The sequence below is a fragment of the Gossypium hirsutum genome, chromosome A12 (assembly GCF_007990345.1).
Source record: "Gossypium hirsutum isolate 1008001.06 chromosome A12, Gossypium_hirsutum_v2.1, whole genome shotgun sequence".
Classification (NCBI taxonomy): domain Eukaryota; kingdom Viridiplantae; phylum Streptophyta; class Magnoliopsida; order Malvales; family Malvaceae; genus Gossypium; species Gossypium hirsutum.
Window position 1 is genome coordinate 108,230,117 of NC_053435.1, and position 24,165 is coordinate 108,254,281.

At 30.0% G+C, this 24,165-nt stretch overlaps 1 protein-coding gene across 1 annotated transcript; it reads right to left on the reverse strand.

Moving 5' to 3' along the window:
* Positions 1 to 20,988: 20,988 nt before the first annotated feature.
* On the reverse strand, positions 20,989 to 23,754 carry LOC107931042 (leucoanthocyanidin reductase). Its single transcript, XM_016862817.2, has 5 exons — positions 23,382 to 23,754; positions 23,044 to 23,184; positions 22,397 to 22,634; positions 21,504 to 21,707; positions 20,989 to 21,405 (listed from the first exon to the last, which is right to left on the reverse strand). The coding sequence occupies exons 1-5, from the start codon at positions 23,595 to 23,597 to the stop codon at positions 21,125 to 21,127; spliced, it is 1,080 nt and encodes a 359-aa protein (XP_016718306.1). The 5' UTR covers positions 23,598 to 23,754; the 3' UTR covers positions 20,989 to 21,124.
* Positions 23,755 to 24,165: the final 411 nt, after the last annotated feature.

Consider the following 24,165-nt stretch of genomic DNA (forward strand, 5'->3'; position numbering starts at 1 on the left):
ATGAGAAAGACAGCAGAGATGATGTACTCTCTACGGCTGTAGTAGCAGAGTTGTCTCTGTTGCAATAGATATATAGAGAGAGAATATGAGGGAATTGAATTTCAATTCTGAGGAGGCTCAAGCACCTCAAAGATGGGAATTTATTGCAGACAAAATACCCCTCAATCCCCATCTCTTTCTTAATTTTTTTCGTTAAATTTAGAGTACAAACAAGTGAGATTTGTATTGAAATGATTGAAGAATGAACCGGTATAGACAATTATTATTATCATCATCATTAAATTTAGAGTTTGAATCAGTAATGATAGATTAAACTCGTCTGTTAGATTGATTGAATTAAAATTTGTCTTAAGTATCAGTCTAAAGAATAGTATCTAATCAATTCAACAATGAATCAGTAAGAACCGACAAAAAAATTTGTTGACCAAGAAATCAAACCAAAATATTTTATTTTTTAATAAAACCAGAATAAACTATACATTTACATAAATTGGGGCTCAAACCCGAGATCCCAAAGTTCCTAAAGCCTCAAGCCTCATTAATCCATGGCCTTATTGATTACTATTTTTCTAATTGGCATCGTCATGATCAATGTTTTGAAAATTGGATCGATGGTCGAACTAGTTAGACCACCGTTTTGACTGTCAATTCAACAAAAATTAAAAGTATTTTAAAACTAAATTAAGTACTTAGATCAACCACAGTTTTTTGTCTCGGTTTTCGATTTTTTACTATTTCGCAAATGACTTAATCTATATATGATTTTATGTCATTAGTCGAATTGATTGAACCATCATTTTTTGATTCAATCAATTCAACTGACCAATCCAATTTAATTCTGCCGTCATTAGTTGTGATTGTGGTCCCTTAAAAGATTGTGAGTTTACCAATAAATTGTTGGAACAAGTGGGGAGTAGACTTTTTCCCAACAGGGATGAAGACAAATGGGTAGAGCTGTGACCTTGCCCCCTCTCAAATAGTAGATTTGCCATTGAGTCCCTTAATTTTTTATGAAATTACTTGATAGTATAATAGTAAAATTACACTTTGACCTCAAATAATTTGTGATTCATCTCTATTCTCTATAAAGCGATTTTGTTTGGCTTCATTTGTTCCGGAAGTACTTGCACCAAATTCGAATTCTCAGATTTTATCAAAATACCACTTCGATCCAAATAAATTTAAATTTAACTTGTAAAACAGTTTTAAGACACTTGTGATTATACAGAAAAGAATGGCATAATTAGGGTTACCTAATACTCCTGCATTTAATCAGAAATGGTGTTAAAGAAAAAAAGAGGGCATTCGCATATCTTTCAAACATTTGAAGTGGGACAGTGTGCGAATAAAAACAGTGAGGTCGTGGGATGTGAGTAGATAGGGAACACTTAGTGTTGTGCCACCTTCACGTGGTAACAGGTACGTGATTTTGACAGTGAACTCATTTTTATGTTTCTTTCACTTTCTCCTCTTTTTGATTTCTTCTTCAAAATATCAACCTAGTTAGTGAAAATTACTTAAACCCCCCCCTCCCCACACAAACTGTTTAGTAACTTCTGTTTTTCCCGCCTAGGTTATTGGGCTTCATCTTCACTTCTGCTTTGTCCTAACTTGTTATGGCAAGAGACATGATAAAATAAATATGCAAGTAGAAAAAATTATTCAAAAATTGTAAATATTTGAGGGGTCAAACAATAAATTTTATTATTTTATTAGCTATAATCTTATAAAATTTAAAATATCAAGAAGTAATTTGTGGAGGCGAAGAAGAATTAAAATTTGTTCCTATTTTTAGTGTTGTCATTATTTAAAATTATTAATGAACGGTTCGTTACATTATTTAGAAGAGAAATTAAATTTAAGTATTGAAAATAATATTGTTAAAAATAATAGGTTGGTTATAAAAAAAAAAGCCTAAATTTATATACTTTCAACTGGACCAAGGCTGAATAGACCTTTATCACCTAAGACCATTAGGCACGCCTTTTTCATAAGAGTGACTCTTATAGATAAATGATAGCTCCAAAGTTTGACCATACACCGTTAACAAGAGGAAGTATAAAAGATACAAGTTCATAATACCCTTTTTTTTCTGTTCTTTTTTTTTCTCAGGGTAAGTTTAGAATATTTAAAATTAAGGAATACCAGTAAAATACAGGATGAAGCCAGAAAAATTTTTAGAGACTGAAATTAAATTATAATTTTATATGATAGTAAAAATGTAATTTTAAAAGATCAAATCAAAATTTTTTTATTTTAAAGAGTTAAAGTATAATTTTATTTTTACTAATCTAAAATTTAATGGACTATTGCCAACCCCTTAAATTTGCCTCTAGTTATATATATATAAATGATGTTTTAGTTGATGGTATATAATGTTTTAGGTTTGAGTTTGTTTACGTGCAGATTTTTTATTATAGATTTGATATAAAAATGTAATAATATAAAAAATATTATTATTATAATATTTATTATGTTATAAAAAGAATGTGTTTTTTTTAATATTTTTCAATCAAATAATTATTTGATTTGTAATAGCCCTAATTTGACCCTAGTCAGAAAGTGGTTTCGGGACCACAAAACCGAGTCGTAAAAATAATTAACCGTCATATTCGATGCTTATTATATGTGAATGTGCATGTGTGAAAGTTTCATACTGTAATTTTGTTAATTGTATGTGAAATTATTAAATAGGACTTATGTGAGAAAATTTTGAAATGTGATAGATAAATTTATAAGTGGTTTATTAATGCATGTTTTAAAGAGTTTGGACTTGCATGTCAAATGTCCCTTTTTGTTTATAGTGGCCGGCCATGTTGATGTTTATGACAATATATATGTATTATTTATTAGTTTTAATGCAACTAAATGGCTTTATAATTTTTATAATATTAATGAATAAAGAAATAAGTAAAAATTTGGGTAAAGAAAACAAAGCTTTATCTTTGTCTTCTTGGCCGAATTGAAAGAAGGAAATGGGGCAAAAACATTCGGTCACTTGAAGCTTGAAGAAGGTTAGTAAATTATGTTAGTTTTTGAAATTTTAAGCTTAGTTTAAGTTAATTAACTAGTTTCATATTTAGCCCATTTGAAAACTTTGAAATTTGGATGTTGGTTTGAGCTTTCGGTTGTGGTTGTCAAGGGAGGAGATAAGATTTTGTTTGTCTTGAACAATCGTTTGGTATATAAATGTTAAATGGGAGCAAATGCCGTTTGGGTGATTGAAATAAATAATTAGAGGTTTAATTATCAAAAGGTTCGGCTATGTATATGATTTTTAAGGTATAATTTTGAATAATATAAGTAATGTTATGCATAGGTTTCGGCTTGATATTATCTTTATAAGTATAATTAATTCATTTTGATAATAAAGTATGAGGTGATATGTAATAGCCCGATTTTAGGCTTAGTCGGAACAGTGGTTTCGGGACCACAAATCCGACGAAAAAAAAATGTAATGGCTTGAATTTTCAGAGGTGTCGGAACGGTGATTCGAGATCACTAAATTCGACAAATGGGTAGAAAATATTATTAATTTAGTAAGTATAAGTTAAATATGAAGTTAGGAAAATTTTTGAAATAGTGAATAGTGCACTAGAAATAAATATTAAAATAATTAGAATCGAAATGAGGTATCAAGACCTCGGGGATTTTAAACTGAGCCATAAATATTTTTATAAATATTTATGGAGTGTTAAAAAGTTAGTATTAAAGTTTCGTTAAGAAATTTTAAAGTTCCGATAATTAATTGAACAAAAAGGACTAAATTGTAACAAATGCAAAATTTTGGGAAATGATTAAATAGCTTAAATGATAAAAGGAAGAGGGCTTAAAAGGCAAATAGACCCAAGGTCTATTTGGGCTGGACGGCAGAGGCATGAAATCAGCAAGAAAGTAAGGAGAATTAAGGGCAAAATTGGAAAATTGCAAAATTTGCTTAATAAAGTTAGGACCCAAGTGGAATTATCTAGATTTCTCTTCATTTTTCTGAATTCTCATCAGCTAAAACACCATGGAAGGGCTTCTTCAAGCTGGTTCTTCATATTTTTATTACAAGTAAGTTCAATTCTTGACTATTTCTTGAAATTTTTGTATTTTTATGACTTTTACAACTAGGCCCACTTGTTAAATCCATTAGTTTTTGATTTTATGAAAGAAGTTGAAAGTTGATATGAATATGTTCTGGAAGTATATGATGATTTAGCATGAAATTAGAGCTTTAAATTGTTCATATGCTGATTTTATTGAAAGAATTGAATAGAAAGTGAATGTTTGGGACCTAATAGTAAAAGAGTTTGAAGATAGAGTTATATGTGGAAATTCTGAATTTCAATAGTTGTGTAACAACTTATAATGTCTAGTAAAGTACTAATTGAGAAAATTAGATTAATTGAGGGGTTAATTGAGAAAGGACCGAATTGTATAAACTGTGAAATTTGGGGCAAAATGGAAATCAACATTTTGCACTAAAGCAGTTTTGGACAGCAGCAGTAGTGTAACTTTGAAAAATCACCAAAAATTGTAGAGATTGAATTATAGGATGAATAAAATATGAAACTAAAGCTTATTGAGTCTAGTTTCTTATAAAAGAAATGATGTGAGCAATGGAATTGTAAATCATGAGATATAATAGATTTTGTGAGACAAGGTCAGAATGAATTCGGGTTCCCCTGTTCTGACTTTGGAAAATCATTAAAAATTGTACAAAAATGATTATGAGTTATAGTTTATATGGTTAGAATCCTTAATGAGTCTATTTTTAGAAGAAACAAGCTAAAACATCATCCGAATTCTGTACAATGAGATAATTAATTTTTAGTGAAGAGTGGTCGGAACTGTCAGACAGCGAAACAGGGGAAAATTTAAAGAATAAACTGTACTATTTGGCTGAACCAAAAATTATGAAAATTTTATGGTATGAAGATATGTGAGTCTAGTTTCAGGCAAAATTAACGGATCTTAATTTGGAGCTCTGTAGCTCCGGATAAAAATAATTTAGTGACTCTGACTCGGATAAACAGCTTTGAATATACATGTTAGTGAATATTGAAATTATGGTTAATGTTGTTTAAGTGTGTTATACACATTAAGGATGTGGAATGGAGAGGAGGAGGAGGAAAATTGGGAAATATATGAATGATTCGTGTATAAATGGTCATATGTTTGATTATAACTCATAAACGATGAAATATGAATGATGCTTATTTTTGTGCATTATTGGTCATGGTTTAAGCTCATGTGTGAAAATAAAGTTTCATAGTATGTGTGTATGGTATATTCAGTATATGATTTGGCATGAAATAATACCATGAATGGTTTATGAATTAACACATGTTGGTAAGCCTGATATATGAATAAATGATCAAATTGAGCGGAACGCCGGATTTGAGTACTTCTGATCAAATGACAAAGTGATAAGTGGTAGCTTTAGCTACACTTATCTGATCAAGTGACAAGTGGAAAGTGATAAGTAATAGCTTCGGCTATACTTATCTGATCAAGTGACAAAGTGATAAGTGATAGCTTCGGCTACACTTATCTGATCAAGTGACAAGTGAAAAGTGATAAGTGATAGCTTCGGCTATACTTATCTGATCAAGAGACAAAGTGATAAGTGATAGCTTTAGCTACACTTATCTGATCAAGACAAAGTGATAAGTGGCTACACTTATCTGATCAAGAAACAAAGTGATAAGTGGCTACACTTATCTGATCAAGAAACAAAGTGATAGGTGGCTACACTTATCTGATCAGGGACAAGTGATAAGTGATCATACGTAAGACCATAGTTATACTATGGCAAAGTGAAAGTGAAGTACTCAATTTTCCGTGACCGTTCCCTAATTTGATTAAGGATGGTAAGTGACAAATGGGCCCAAAAGAATTAAAGTAAATGGATAAGTGGTAGTGTATTTATATCAGGACGATGTTGTTATTCAAACTAAGGTGATATTTTCATTGCTAAATTGAGAATTTCATAAATGTGTTATTGAATGGTATAATCAATAAACATTGAGTTAAATGGTAAATACGTATTAGTTTTGAATTTGATGTCATTGAATTGTACGTGAATTAAATGGAAATTGCTAGTGATATGATTTAAATTATGAGCATGAGAAATTGCGAATTGAATGAAATGGAAATGAAGCATTAAATTGCATGAGTATGTATCGGGTCTCGCAGGCCCTAATTATTATGATTATAATATTTTGAGGATATATTGTGAAAAGTTATAGAAACATGTTAATTATTTTGAAAGTTTTAATTTTGATGAAATTTTATAACTCGGTTAAATACGTTTACAAGTGTATGTGTTTTGGTAATGCCTCGTACCCTATTCCGGTGTTGGATACGGGTAAGGGGTGTTACATGATAGGTAAAATTATTATGGTGGCTTAGGTTTAATGACATTCGGCTATGGATTATAAGTGTTAGCTAATTCGGCATAAGAGTATAAGTGTTCATTTCTTTGTATTTGAAGTCTTGAAAAATAGGTAGTGGTTAATTAAAGTGATGAAGGCTAAATCTTTAAGTTTGGTTAAATTAGGCATTCGACATTTCTTATGACATTAGATATAAGTGTATGAAAGGTTAAGTTTAAGTAGTTGGTGCGTTAAAATGTTGGTGATTTGGGTGCTACCTATGGTTGATTTAGGTACGGTCTTTGCATGAGTAAAAATATACTTATGGAGATGGTTATTATATTTTACTAAAGTATCACTATATGCATTTATATTAAGGAATATTCAGCTATGTTATATATATATTGAAATGATTATAATGGATAATATGTAAGAGTAGTTTCGGTTTGTCAAATATGCGGTATGTGTATGGCAAATTGTATAACTATGATGCATTGAAGTTACCCTATATGATCGAGTAGATAATTAGATTACTAGTAGTATATATATATGTAATATTTTTATTCATTGTAACTTGGCATGTGGATTGGGTATATGTTAGTCAATATATGCATTGGAGGTGATGTGTTAAAATAATTAGGTATACGGTTTGGTTTCATTATTGAGTATAAGGGTTAAGTGCTTTAAATTGCCTTTGATGTTCGAAATGATTAAATAAATTTATTGGTTTAAATTAAGCTCAAGAGCAAAGAGAAGCTAGATCCGATAAGGGAAAGGAGAAAGCAGTCGAATAGCCTATTCACAACTATTCAAAATTTTCCGAGGTAAGTCTTTGAGTAATGGAACTTAGCTTATGATTTGATAAAATCATGATATATAAGCATAATATATAAATTGTGACCTAATGTATCTACTTGAATTAAGTAGTGAGATAAGTAATTTGTACATATGACTTGTATCCGAATGGTTATAGAAATCATGTTGGATAGTGAAACGAAATCGGGTTCTTTGCATGTGACTATTGAGCCGAAAGTGAAATTATTGATAAGCATGTTGTGCTTGAGTTCTAGTAAGGTAAATGAAATGCTAATGTATTATGATATATATATGTGTGTGAACGATAATTGAGGATTTTAACCGGGCTAAGACCCGCAGGCCTTGTGTGAGATATATATCCGGGCTAATTCCCGAAGGCATTCGTGCTAGTGTTATATCCGGGCTAAGTCCCGAAGGTATTCGTGCTGGTATTATATCCAGGCTAAGTCCCGAAGGTATTCGTGCTGGTGTTATATCCGGGCTAAGTCCCGAAGGCATTCGTGCTGGTGTTATACCTGGGCTAAGTCCCGAAGGCATTCGTGCTGGTGTTATATCCGGGCTAAGTCCTGAAGGCTTTGTGCTAGTATTACATCCGGGCTTAAAGTCCCGCATGCTTTGTGGTGGTGATTGGATTTGGGTTTTAAACCTAGCAGACTTAATGCCGATGATTGGAGTAAGATTTTGATTTCGAATGTTCGTAGTAAACTACCATTGAATATGTTCAATACATTAAGTTGGTCAGGTATGTATTATATACTTTTATATGTTAGATTGATCGGAATTGAATCATGAATGCAAAATGAGAAGTATATGTGAAAATCTCATATGTGTATGTGTGTATTCGGTTATGGTGAAAGGTTATATGAGATTGATTTGGTGATATACATGTTAAATAATATGAATGCAAAGAATGGGTAATAAATCTGCATGAGACAGCAGCAGTAACGTGATTTCAGAAAATCACCATAAATTGTGGGAGTTGAGTTAGAGGCTGAATAAATTATGTTATGAAATCTTAATGAGTCTAGTTTCTTATAAAAGAAACTGTGTAAGCAAAAGAATTGCCAATAATGAGATAATTGAAGTGGCGTGGAATGGAGTCAAAATGACTTCGAGGTCCCCTGTTCTGTTTTCAGAAAATTATTATAAATGGTACAAAAATGGTTATAAGATAAAATTTATATTCTTAGATTCCTTAATGAGTCTAGTTTCAAATGAAATAAATGATAACATATTTCGTATTCTGTATAATGAGAAAATTGATTCGTAGTGAAGAGTGGTCAGAATAGTCAAACAGTGAAACAGGGGAAATTTCAATACAAATCTGGTATTGATTGGTCAAACCAAAAATTCTGAAAATTTTATATATGGAAGATATATGAGTCTATTTTCAGGGAAAATTTACAACACTTGATTTGGAGTTTCTTATCTCCAGTTATAAATAATTTAGTGACTGTTGCTCAGGAAGACAGCTTGTAGTGAATTTGTGATTTTGTTGCAAACATGGTTAAAACTTGTTAATGAGATGCTTTTCGAGTTCTTACGATCTTATTTGTGATTTAAATATTTGGTTTTAATTGAGTTCAGATTCAAGTGAGGTGAATTTGCTAAATATGCATTACGTTCATGGATACTTGGCCAAAGTGGCAATTATCTAGGAATGATTTCTTGAAAATTTGAAATAATCGATCTATAAGTAAATTAATTGTTTGCATTGCTTAAAACTAACTAAGCATTGAAGCTTACTCCGTGTTCTCTTTTCCATTTCTTATAGGTTTATACTTTAGCTCGAGTTGGAAGGGCCAGAGATATCATGTAACACCCCCTAACCCCAAACCGTCGCCGGAACGAGGTTATGAGGCATTACCGGACATATCAGACAACTTACGAATAATTTACAATTAATATAACTTTCATAGTATAATATAATAATTAAGTCCCTATCTTGAACTCTCGAAGTTCAAACACGTATTAAAAGTAGAACGGGACTTGTTCGAGTATTCCAATTTTTTTTATAAAAATTTCGGCAGCATTTCTGCTTATTTTTACCTAAACCTCCTGTAAATTCAAACCAAAACAACCAACACCAATATTTCACATTCATATACTAATATTTATATTATTAACAAAATTTTAATTTAATAACTATCATAGCATCATTCAAAATTGATTAAAAACTTCATTCATTTAACAACTTAATGTTCATGTATCAAAATATCATGTACTTTCCTTACCATTTCATTTAACCATCTAAATTTTATAATTCATCCTTCACTACTCAAAACAATATACATATTCAGGTGACTAAACAACACCTATGTACATGCCACCTTTACCCAAAAGAAAAATATACATCACCAAGTTTGTGTTGGAGTCGGGATTGTTCTGGATGCTGAGCTGGGACATTGACTTCTACTAACCTGCGCACGGAAACAACTGTACGCTGAGTATGGATATACTCAGTGGTATTACTATAACTCAAGACTATTTAACATTAATAAATTACAAACATCAACCATAAATTCTATAATTATTTAAACTACTTTTATATATAATTATTTTACTTCATAAATCTTAAATTCATAATTCATTTTTCTCATACTAACTCAATTCATAATTTAGTTCATACATTCTTTCTCGTACTTTTCAATAGTACTAAAACAAATAATCTCATTTTCAAAATTTCATTTCAATTATTTACCCTACTAACAAAGCTCGGACTATGACAGATATGCGGATTCCATCCAAACACACCAGAATGTCCAACCCAAACACACCCGGAATATTGTAAATCCTCCATAACACACCGGTATAATATATCCTCCCAAACACACCAATAAGGCATTAAATGCCTATTCGGATAAACCGAAGTATATAATAACAGAAACATCTTCTCGGCCGAACTACAATCTCTTCATCACATCACAAATCCAATGGCATGCCATTTGTATCGAATCTAGTCCGACAAGTTAATAGGGTATTATTTTACTTTTTCTAATTTCAATTTCATTTACACAAAAATTTTCAATACTCATTCAATTCAAATATCTATTATCTTAATTCATATACAAATTAATTTTCACACAAGTGTATACCATCAACACCATACATTTGTCACAATTTATTTATTTTCAATCAATACACTTTTCAAATAATCACATATTCCATAATTCACTCAATATTCATATCGATTTCACATACTTACCTCAAGTCTTATTTACCATACATAACAATTAAAATTTCAGCAATCAATAATAATTAAAATTTGAATTATAGTAATACACACCGTAATTCTCCCGTTTTAGTCCTCGATGACTTTCTCCTTTCCTTTCGATGCTGATGCTTCCGGTTCTTTGTTGGCTATGAAAATAATAGTAATTTACATTATTATTTACAGCATTATTTATAATAAATAATTAAATTTCTAAACAATTCCTACCTTATTCCCAATTTAATCCTAACTAAACTTAATTATTTTCTTAATCCAATTCTCTCTCTTTTTCTATTCAAATTTTGTCTAAACTTATATTTAACTATAAAATTTCCAGCATATTTCCCTAATTTCGAAATTTCTTCAATTTAGTCCCTACAACATAAAACTTATAGCCTAGTTTACAATTTAATACCTTAATCAATTCTAACTTAGAATTCATTCAATTAAATCCTTAATTCCATAATTTTTCCAACATGAACCCTACTTGGAAACATATGAACTCTTGAACTATCAACTTAATTTCATCAAAATCTTGTTTCAAAGCTTCTAAAACATCAAAATTAAGAAAAAAGGACTTAATTAAGCTTACCAAACAAGTTGAAGCTTCAAAATCCAATTTTCCCTTTTTCTTTTATTTCCCTTTTTTCTTCCCCTTTTTTCGAATGCTCTCTGTTTCTTATTCTGTTTGTTTCTTTTTATTTCATTCTTTTATTCTTTTATTTACTTTATTATTTTATTAACATAATATAATATTAATATCATATATTAAAATATCTTTTACTTTAATATTAAGTAAATTAATAATTATATAACAAGTGTACCTATTTATATTATTACAAATGTCATTATTTAATTTGCTTATTAAATAAAAATCTCTTGATTTAATTAATACAATTAATAATTATAAAATATTTTTATACTTAAATTATAAGTAATTAAATATTTAAATTACAAATGTACCCATACAATTCTTACACATGTATACTTTATTACCATACAATTGTCTTCTATTTAATTTATTTATAATATATTATCAATTAAATAATCATAACAATTTAATATAAAACCATAATAATAATCATTATAATATATAAAACCTAAAAAAAAATCTTTGATTTTATTTCACCAATATGCCACCTCATTTGTAGTCAATGGCTTAATTGCCATTTTAATCCTTTTTATTTTTTATTGCTTTATAATTAAACTTTTACCCTTTACTCAATTTAATCCCTTTTTATTACTTACTCTAAATTAAACTAAATTCACTTAATTAGATCCTAATTAGACACACCACTAGGCTCATAAATATTTTTAATAATTATTTTCGAACTTATTTCACTAAGACGGAGGCCCTATAACTCACTTTTCCAGTGCCCGTGAATTTCAAGTCATTACAATCACACTATCGAGTCATTATGTGAGTTAAGAAGATTGTATATCATCATGGTTTAAGGCATGTATAGGATAGACTATAGGTAGAATGATATTTCGACTTTGTATACATTATAGCCATGCGAAGATGGCTTGCTCATTTTGTTTAGAGAAGCCTTATAATTGAACTAATGTGGTGAAATGTTTTAGTTATAACTTGACAGTAGTTAATTTGTTATTAGATATTCGGTTATGTTTTGATAGTGAGTCATTTTGGAAATTTATAAGAGCTCTTATGGAAAATCAATGAGACATGTTTGCATTGTTGATTATTTATGTCTGGTAAGTATCTTTGACCTTATAGAAGTTTTGTTCAGTCAAGTAATACCTCTTAACCTTATTCTGGCAACGGATACGGGTTTGGAGTGTTACATGATTAACTCATGACATCAATTCAATCAAACATTTGAGTCTAGATTAGAGATGGATATGGAATAAGGCGAGGTGGATGAGCCCAACAGTTAGACATCTCACCACTCCACCATGGATGTACAATTTTGAAAATCATTATCACCTTCTCAGATGTGGAGGATGTTAGATGCATCCATCCTCACCACTTTTCAATTTAACTTTTGCCAGTTATTTATAATATTTTCAATATTATTTAAAACATATTGTAACACTCCTATACCCAACTCGATTGTCGAGTCAAGACATCAGGATGTTACATTCGTTACTGAAACAACTACTAAAAATTTTAGATCAATTTATCATATTATTGAATTAATGTAGATTATTAACTTGTTTTAGTAATAACTGAAGTTACGATAGAACTAATAATGAGTTAAATGAGCTCATTAAAACATCCACAATTGATCAAAGGCCAAACTGTAAAGTTTACAAAAATTTTTGAATTGTCGTCACGATGTTGGGGTTTCCACGTCATGACATGGCGAACTTGTCATCATGACGTCGCCTTCATTTTCTTACAAGTTCCACGTTTTATTTTTATTTATTTATTTTTATATATCATTACTTGAATATATATTTAGATGTCATAACCGCCACTTCATTTTACATATCATCTGCTTACATCTATTTCTAATATCAAGTCCTCATAAAAATATTATATTCAATAAAAGATAACAAAATATATAAAATTAACACAAATATTAAAGTTTTACAAATAAGACCATTGGAGGACTTGACACTTTCAAAAGTAGTTTACCCACTTTACGTATATTTCATATTTATTTTTAAATTATGCCAATCAATTTAATTCTTCATAAAATTTTAACAAAGAATTCAATATCACATCAATTAACAATTATTCACTTATTATTTTATCAATTCGTTTAAACATACTCACATGTATTAATCATTACATCACTTACAATCATTTCGAAACATTTCAAATTCATCTACTATATATATATTCATATTTTTTTCCTCCTCCTCCTCTCCATTCCACATCCTTTATGTATATATTTGTTAGAATGTTTAACTTTTAGTATATAACATGCTTATATGTAACATTATCTATAATTCCACTATTTACTTATGTGTTCATATCAAAGCTGTCCACTTGAGTCATAGTAACTAAATTATTTATATCTTGAGCTACAGAATTCGAAATTAAGATCTGGTTGATGTTTTTGAAACTAGGCTCAAATATATTTTTACCATAAAAATTTCAGAATTTATGACTTAGCCAATAAGTATAGTAAATTCTTCAAATTTGTCCCTATTTTGCTGTTTGACAGCTTCGACCTTTCTTTACTAAAAATTAATTATCTCTTAGTACGGGGTTTGGATGATGTTTCTGTTTGTTTATCTTAAAAATAGGCTAATTAATAATTTGAACATATAAATTTAAAACCCTAATAATTTTTTTACATTTTTTTATGATTTTCCAAATTCAGAATAGGGGAACCCGAATCCACTCCGACCTTGTTTCACGAAAATTAATATATCTAAAACTATAAAATTTCGTTTCTTTCATCGTTTCTTCCATATGAAACTAGACTCAATAAGCTTTAATTAAATATTTAATTCAATCTCTAACTAAATTTTTTATAATTTTTGGTAAATTTTCAAATTTAAGTTACTGTTGCTGTCCAAATTGTTTTAATGAAAAAAAATATTTCATTTTCCATGGTTCTTTGCACTATCTTTCATTCATTCACACATAATAGTCATACTTTTGATTACTATAAAATTTAGACACTTATATTTACATGTAGATTACACATTCATTTCTTAATCTTAGTACTTTTCACCATACAAATCACATTCTCTCTTACCAATTTAGTGTTTTAAGTCTCTATTCTTCATCAAATCATTTCTATTTCTATTATTTAGATTAAATACATGTTTCATACATCTCACTCAAAACACCTTTAACTCAATCTATTGAAATACAAGTAGGTTTAGTATGAAACTTACCTCCTTTGTCAAGAATTTATTCATTTCTTCTTCATTTCCATGCATTTCTCATCTTCACCACTTTCCTTCCTTTTTCTTCTCATTTTCTCCACTTTTATCTACTATTTTCTTGCTTCTAAATTGATGAACATATTCTCTAGAATCTCTACTTCATCTTCTCTCTTTAATATCTAAGGAAATTTTCAAAAATTTTGGATAAAAAGGTAAGTTTTCATGGCAAAAAACTAAATTGTAAAGGAAAAAAAAACTTCTTTTCTCACCCTTTCATTCACGTTGGAAGGATGATCCATTTCCTTCATCCTTTCTCTCTTTTTATACTACCATTTAACTAATTAATTAATTAAAAAATCACCAAAATATTTTCAACACCATCATTACATTCTAGAACTCTCCCTACTTGCAAATTGACCATTTTGCCCTTTATGATCTTTTAAATTTCCATCATTGAATCATCACTTAATTTGATAAAATTACGATTTAGTCCCTCACAATTCTTCACCTATTCAATTTGGTCCCTGCATGCCAATTCCATATATTAGTAAATTGGATTATTTTCACTTTTGGTCCTTCAAATTTCTCATTTTTACACTTCAATCCCCTAAATTTTGAATATTTACACCTGAGCCAAAAATTTTCCACATATTTACTAATTTAGCCTTTACTTTAAATCAATATACTAAAACCTACTTCTTAATCATTATTATTATTATCATTTTAATACTCCTCAATATTCTCTTTTATCTGCTTTATATCATTCTCATTTTACCAAAAAATCAATTATACATTATTCAATTTATTATATATCAATTGTAGGGATGTTAAATTTATGCTTGTGCCATAGAACTTTTTACATATTTACAATTTAGTCCCTTCCTTAATACATCATGTCATGTTTTTTGATTTAACTCTCTTTTGATATATTGTAACTTTTATTTTCTTTAATCTTATACCTTACTTTGCTAAAATTTTATCTCATTATTTACGACTAAGAGGGTTTTGAGGATATTATATACATATAGACTTTTTCTATAATATATTTTTTCCCTTTTAATAATTATATATAAAGGTAAAATGATAGTTTCAAATAGTAGGATGGGTAGACTAATCAATTATCATAACCACTCCATACCTATTATTCTAAAAAAAAATCCTCCTCATCCCGTTCGCTTACTACCGTCCTCTTTTCAAATAAAAAATCCGTTCCAAATAGAACATATTAGTTTGATATCTATCAAACATTTTGGATTTTACTACCCCTAATATCAATAAATATACTTGACATATTCTTTAATAATATTATTCTGCATCTTAAATTTTTTATTGATTTAAGCCTCGAAGCGCAATATTTCTAAAGTTAAAATATGCCATAGATTTATGTACTCTTCATAAATTTGAAATTTAGTTCATGTATTTTATTTTTAGGAATTTAGTTCCTTTACTTTTAAGATTTTAAATTTTAAGTCTAATTATTAACACTATTAATTTTTTATGTTAAATTTGTTGATGTTTCATATTGAAATAAAAAAATTCACTTGATAGTGATATAATTAAAAAAATAATATTGTAATAAAATTAAATTTAATAAAATAATTTTAATAGTATTAACGATTGAATTTATATTTTAAAAAATAAAAAATTAAATTAAATTAAATTTTTAAAAATAAAAATATAGGAATTCAAGTACTTTCTCACCATTGGTAATGCCTTTTACATATTTGATGAAATGGTTCTGCTTACACCGAACATAATCCTTAACCCTTAAGAAAACTATCAACAATACCACTTCATTATAAAATGGCTAACGATAAGCTCGAAGTACCCTTTTCAAATGAAGGGCGGTCAATTATTCCTCCCTAAAGGGCAAACAATCTACTGCGAGGCCTGTCATGAAAGTGCAATGATCCTTTGACGAGAGCATCTTTGAACATAGAGATCTGAATTTTATCCGCATTAGAAATTAAATTTAATAATTTTTTTTAATTTTATACATGCGAATATGTGATACTTTGAGATTATATTACATCATTACCTGTATTTTTTTATGAAAATTATTATTATAATAAATTTAACATGAAAAATTTAACAGTGTTAATAATTAAGTCTAAATTTTAAAATCTAAAAAAAATTTTGACTAAATTTCTAAAAATAAAACTTACAAAAATCACATAAAGTTGAAAAAGTTGAAACAATTTCAACCTAGTTTTAAGCATATAATATATATGTCACCTACAAAAACTTTCCTCCAAACCGTAGCCATTGGTAAATTTTCAATGTTCTATGGACTCTCATGACAACATTTTCCTTTCAAACGAGGGCGAATCTAAGAGTTAGGGAGGAACTTTGACCCTTTTTAAATAGAAAAATTGTTATTTAAGTTTCGAATAATATGATTAAACTAAAAAGTATTTTATGATAAAATTATACATTAATCCTCTGAAAATGAAAAAAAAATCTACTCAAAAATAATGAAATAATAAATTAATACATTATAAATTATGTTTTTTAGTCTCTCAAAAGTTTATTATTCAAGTCCAACCCTCTAAAAAAGATTTCAAAGTGTTTACCTGTCGGTGTTTCCACCTACATTATCTCAGTACTTACTTTCTTTGTCAAGCTCACCGTTGTCTTAGTGAAGCTGGCACATTTTGGAGGACCACATTATATATGGAAGAGATGAATCCAGCCAAACTCTATGTTGAATGAGGTTAGTTTCCCCAGTTAATGAGGCTTTAATTTCTACTATATTCAAATTAGTTTGTGCTATAACAACATATTCAGGGTTCAAGCTGAGAATTTTGTATTGAAAGTTGAGATATAATTAAAATAAATTAGGGTGTCAAAGTTAAAAATTTGGTATTAAAATAATTTAAATTGAATTATTAATTTTAATAGACTGAAAATGTATGGCATTATCAATTTGATTAAGACGAGAGAAAATAAAAAACATAATATTACACGATGTTAAAATTTACATTAAAGTAAATTATTAAAATATGTCGATTGAGTTTTAACTTCATTAGCATCGGAATTGTTATCAATATAGGAGGATGTGGATTTGAATGCGTTGAAGCGCATTATCCTCCTATCTAAGGGTTGAAGAAGGGTTATGGGTAGTTCTAAGTATTGTGTTAAAAAAAAAAGTAGATATGAAGAGAATTTATAATGAGATTAATGTTAAAAAAGTAAATTATTAAAATAAAAAATTTTACAAAAAATTTATGAAAATACTAATTATTTTATAAATTTAATAGTTATTACAAAGTACACAAAATGTGATAAATAGAAAAAAAAATCATAAAAACCCTAAAAGCATACGCATCTAGGCATCAAGGAGAGGGTAAATTCGAAAAAAAAAAATTCTTATCTCTATTTAGCCCGTACTCGTGATTTAGTGAATTTTCTGCTTTAACACTACTCCACTCTTTAAACCTGCATGTTATTTGCAGTAAATGCTTTAGGTCTAAATAGAAGTGTACATTTTATTGAGAAATTGAAAATTCAACTCAATTAATTTAAATTTAAATTTTCTTCAATTCAATTAGAATTTATATAATTTAAATTTGAAATCATTCAAATCTAAAATGAATTAACTTATAATCAACCTCAAATTTTATATCAAGATTTTAAATTTTAAAACCTAGATTAATTCAACAACCTAACCTCAAACCAACTCAATCAGTCCAATTGACTAGTATAATAAAGGGTTAATATAATATTTTGCCCTTGAAATTAGCAACTAGGTTCATTTTAGTACCTACATCTTTTTTGAGTCTACTTTGGTACCTAAACTTGACAATTAGGTCCATTTTCATCCCTGAGATTATGTCACGTCATCAAATCTAGACGGAATACAAGTTTAGAGACTAATATGGACTTAGTTGCTAAGTTCAGGTATGAAAGTATCCAAGAAAAAAAAGATTTATTTGTCAAGTTCAAGTATCATATAATAAATTGTATCTAAAAAAGGATAAACCACACCCAATGTCACCAAACTATTAGTGAGTTACGTTTTGATCACTTAGTTTTAAAAAGTTACAAAATGGTCTCCAAATTATTTGAAAGTTTTCATTTAATTCATTAGACTATTAAAATTACTATTGTTATCTGTTCGCATTACCTGCACCAATCGAAAGCTCTCATTCCTCTTCTCTTCTACAGTTTAGTGTTTTTTTTATTGAAACAACTTTCAACACCATGAATCTATGAACCAAAATCCAAATAGCTTTCTTCTTTGATCTTAGACACTAACTACCAAATCGACTTGGATATAAAGTATGCTATTCTACTCATTGATGGATACTGATCTACTGTATTGATCATTGAATCGTCGCTTGGAGCTCGCTAAAACTAACTTTTTTAAAGAAAAAACTTTACTACCTAGTGACTTAAATAAAAACTTTTAAATAGTTCAATGACCATTTTGTAACTTTTTTTAAGTTTTGTGACCAAAATACAAACTTACTAATAAGTTAATGACCTTGGATGTAGTTTATCCTAAAAAAATGTTAATTAGGTGTAAAAATAGTTATAATCCAACTATTTGGGTCCATTCTATGTGGGCCTAAACCAGCTTAGAAGCCCAAAAATTATTATTTCCTTTTTTTTCCGGCCAGACCCAACAAATATCAGCTAGCAAAAAAAAAACACGAAGTAAAATAGGATGTATTAAGGGAGAGGGGTTATTGGCGCTCTTTTGAAATATCCTAACATAACACTTTTTTCCCTCTATTTCAGCTAAAGAGACTCTGATTTGGTTTAAAACACCAAGAAGAATAATTCTTTTGCTTTCACGTATATAATAATATAATTTAATGCCATTTGTTTTAGGAATTTGAAGAAGAAAAAAATGAGTTGGAGCCAATTTGTTCGGGGCAGGCTTTTGGCAGCGAACCTTTCCTTTGTTCTCTTTCACGATTTTGATCCTTCTTGAGCTGGATCATGCCGGTTCTTAATCTTTGTGGTCAGTTCAATTCTCTCTCCTTTTTCTTTTTTCTCTCTCAGGTATAATAATTTGATCGATTTTACCTGTTTTGGTTTCAATTTTGATTTTGATTGAATTCGCTTCCGGAATATGTTTTTTTATTTCTGTTTTTCTTCTTTTTTTAATTAACGGTTTGTCCTTAGAAAGACGGTCTTAGATGTTAATTTGTTTAGAATTTTTAGTTTAGTGTGGTTTAAATATTGATGTCATTATGCAATTGGAGGCAGTAGACGGATATTTATATGTTATTAGAGAAAACATTGATGTCATACCTTTTGACATAAACCAGAGGTGCAAAGGAATGTTCATGTTTGCCAAAGAAAACTTAAACTCACAGTGCAGGTCTCAGAGGCGAAGCTAGAAAATTTTTTTAGGGGGCGGATGAAATTTTAATTTTTATAATTTATATTTTTATAATTTATAAAGGATTAAATTGAATTTTTATAATTTTAGGGGGGCAAAGTGTAATTTTATCTTTACTAATTTAAAATTTTTAAAAAATTTCAAAGGTCTAAAATGAAATTTTCCATTTTAAGGGGCAGGCCCATGCCAGCCCTCCTGGCTACGCCCCTGGCAGGTCTAAATATTGGATAATTGGATACATGTGACACGGATATGATTAGATTTTGAGGATCATTGGAAGTTATATCCCCATACTTATTTGTTAGGAATGAGTGTCATGCACAAGTAACTAGACAAAAAATGAAGATTCGGAACAATATATGCTGGAAATTTTTAATCGTCAAATTCTGCAATATAAGCCAACTGAATTTTTATAGACTTCAATCCTTTATCTCTCATGCATTTATACCTTAGTAGATGTAGTTTCCTTAATAGGAATGATCTTCTGACATAGGAGCAAGATTTTGCTTGCTTGTTAAATGGTTGAAAATGAACAAAACACTAAAAAGATTGTGCTGTCATGAGATTACCACAAGCTTTTATCACTAAAATGCTATAGATTACTTTGTCTTTATCCTGGTCAAGCTTGATGCTTTGCCAAACTAGGAAAGAAATGGTAGGCTTCCCATCAGTATCACCCATGGATTTGGATTAATTTTAGGATAGTCTTGTTATTGATTAGTGATTAATGATCTAAATTGTTTTAGACTGATACTTTTAGGATGGTCCTACGTCTTACGTATACCCATCCACCTCAAACTGAAGGCTTGGATTATAGAAGTGTCCGTGAGTTAACTTTTGGATAATTTTTAAGATGAAAAGTTTATAGTTATACATGAACAACTATATAAGTTGTAAAAAAGAAAATCTTAAAATTTTAGCTCTCCTTTAATATCTATAAATTTTGGTTAATGTGATTGTAATTTTTATTTAAAATATTGGAACATTATTGTATTGGCTGCTTATATTTGAGAAAAAAAATGAAGGTTTAGTATTGACCGTAGACCACAGAGCAGGTCCTGAAGTTGGTCTTGGGAGAGCACGAAATGATCCTAAACTTTTAGGACCCATTTTGCATGGGTGATCTATGGTTTTAGTTTCCAAAATGCGACTCAGTTATTCTCATCTAAACCTGTCAATTGAGTGAGGCTGGATTGATTTTGAGTCGGATTAATTTAAAATGGGTTAATTCGATTTTTTTTTTAAATTTTTGGTTATTTGAATTAGGATTGTTTTAGATCAGCTTGGATTCGGATTATTGACTTTTTACAGTCATGTCAGATTGAGTTAATTTCGGACTCAAGCTGGTTGGGGCAGATTTTTTTTATTTAAATTGATAGGTCTAATAATCTTATTAACTGTAGTAAAATTATTCTAAATTCCCTAGATACATGATGTAACTACTAATATATCTCACCCTTAGATAATAGATAGTTTGTCCACAAATCACTAGTAACCAATAGTCTCTTTACCGTTCAACAATAAGAAGCCATTGAATTATTGTTTAGAATATCAAATAGGGTGAGATGTTTCTCATGTGCATATCGCGGTGATAGCCAATGCTTCTGGTTTAGCAGTGGGCACAAAAATGTCAGTGTTGCTTGCAGTCACTGGCTTGCTCACTGCTTTTTCATTATCTGATATCTTCTTGGCAAAATCGTCGAAGCACTCCGCAATGGTCCGAAATGAAGTGTTCGGATAGAGAGAGCAGATTTCAACATCAGTAGTTTTGTCCAAGCTGAAGTTTATTTGACAGCCATTTATGAAAATGTCATGAGTTATTGCAGCAACCACACTCTGCGGGATCCGCATCTCTGCAGAGATAACAAAACTAATGCTTAAATGGGGATTTAATTCTTCACAGAACGGTTACTTGTACTGGTACTCTGAAGAAAAGTGAGATTAAACGAACCTTGAGCCCGCTGGAGCAGATCTTGTTCTGTGATAGTTACCCTAGGCAGCACGCGGCCGATCTTTGTCTCCCATAGTGAAGCCATTTCGTTCATGTTTAATAGGTTACTTGGAGGTTGAAAATGGACGGTTTTGTTTAGTGTTCGATCATCATCAGTGGACATGACAGTGAACTTTCCAATATCGGAACCCGCCACAAAGTATGCTGTGAGTTCACCACAAAATTGAATTAAATCCCTATTCAGGTAGTGAACAAGCTATATGAAGGGTAGTGCAATGTCTTTGACTGATTTACACATTATTAGAAGGGTAGAAAATTTCTTAAAATGCTACCAACTTTTTTTTATGTTGTAATGTAAGAGGAAAAGAAGCAATGGGAGATAGAAAAGTGTTGGGAGATGATCACGTGATCCTTCGCTACCTAACACCCCCCAACATATCAGTTACGTGTCTCTGTGACATTTGACACTTTGGGTCTTATTAAAACTGCCGAGAGGAAAATCTCCTAGCCTTGAAAATTTCTATTACCCTTTTTTTTTGCCTCAACAACAAAGACAAAACGTTAAATTAGTCAAATTTTGCTTGCTTGACTAAACGCAACCTTTGACTAGGTTGAACCATTCCAAACTTTTCCCATGTTCTCAACTGTATATTCTTTGGTACGATAGAAGTATTATTTTAAGTACGTAATATGCCAGGGACAAGCTTCAAAACCAAGACACCCGTGTGAGGATTGGGGAGTGATTTAATTCTGAGACATTGATTTTCTTTGAAAAAACTAAAGTAGAATTAGGTAAAGCCTTTATTATATAATATTTTCAAACAAAAACAACAACGATGATGATGGAGAAAATAATAAATTTCAAAGAAAGGAAAGATGTGGAGCTGGGGTACCTTTGACAGCGCCATCACCATAGATTTGGAACCTATCAAGGGGTGGTAGAACATCTGCTGGATGAGTGTTGTCATGGTAGGGCCAAGCAGCAATGGAGTTGCAGCATATGTAACTGTACGGGATCCCGCATTCCTCTATCTGCCTCCTAATCTTGCTCTTTTGCTCATACATGGTCAGCCCCGGCTCCACCGGTTTCGCCCTATCTATGTCATGACCAAATTCCGACGGTACAAACCTCTGCAAATATATATTTCATCCATTAAAATAGTGCCTTATGAATCATGAACTTTATGCAGTTTTGGAGTCCTTGATCTTGCATTGCATGCAGGCCCAACCTTAAGGTAGTTTGGGAGTGCGACCACCAAGGCCTAGGGCTGGAAGAGGCCCAAAAATAAAATTTTCAACTTTCAAGGTAGAAAATAATTTTCAACTTTTTAAATTTTTTGACGTACACTTTATTATAGGCAGGAAAAGAAAGAAGAAAAGGGTCTCCAATTTTTTATTTTATTGTATTATATTTTATAAATTTTTAAAAAGAGTCTCAATTTATTATTTTACCTAATGTCTCAAAAATATCAAGAGTGGATCTGATTGCATGCTATCACATGACATAACACACAACCATATATGTTGAGCAGAAATATACCTTCACAGTGTTTACATTCTTAATAGCCTCTATTAGACTGAGCTGGTCCAAGATGCTCTCCCCTCCTACAGCAGATATTACAACTTCTATCTTATATTCTCTCAGAACTTTCTCCATGAATTCTTGGTCGGTGATAGAACCCTGTTATAACATTTTCAGTTCTTGCGTAAACTTGTATATAATACATAAATGTACATGTATGTATATGCATAGGTATTGCTGTATAGAACATGATTTTGCCTATACAAATATATATATACATGCACAAAAAGAAAATTTCTTGAAAATTCAAGGATATATAAATACGAAGAGATGCCGAGAAGAAAATGGTAAATTACATATATAACGATGGCTCCTTTGTCTTGAAGAAACTTAATGGTGGAAGCTTTGGAGGGAGAGTTTGAACTAGAGCGGACTAAGATATACGTTGGCCGGCCTGAGTCTAGACAGGCCTCGGTAATGAACCGACCTATGAACCCACTTGAACCGATAACTACAGTCTGACCGGCCTCTGACTCATTTGGATATGAACCATTCATTTGTGTTGATTTCATAATTGCTTGCTTTTGTTTTCAACTTTAGAAATTTTGGGGCACAAAAGGAAAGTAAGGAAAGAGGGTGAGTAAAAAGAAATATCCAATTGTGTTTAAATAGAGGTGAGCGGTTTAAAGGGTGGGTAGAAAATCGCGATGGCGCATTGATAGCTCGAATTAGGAAGGGAACTTTTACCATTCTCAATTATATATTTAACCAATGGCTTGCTTGCTTTGTTGTGTTTTTCTTTTAGTAAAATTATGCTATTAGTCCCTATACTTTTTGAAAGTTATGGATTTATTCCTTTTACTTTAATTTGATCATTTTTAGTTTTGTAATTTTAGTCTTGACCCAAACAATAGCATTTAAATATATTTGGTTAAATACAATTACTAGTTTTGCACTATGGGTATAATTATAGATTTAGTTCATATTCTCCAATTAGATCATTTTAAGTCCTAATACTTCTCAAAATTTGAAATTTCAGTCTTCACAAAATTGGCAGTAATGAATCCATTAATTGAATTTTTAGAAAGCTATATGTGAAAATAACAAGTTGAAGTGACATTTTAAGATTTAGTAATTACC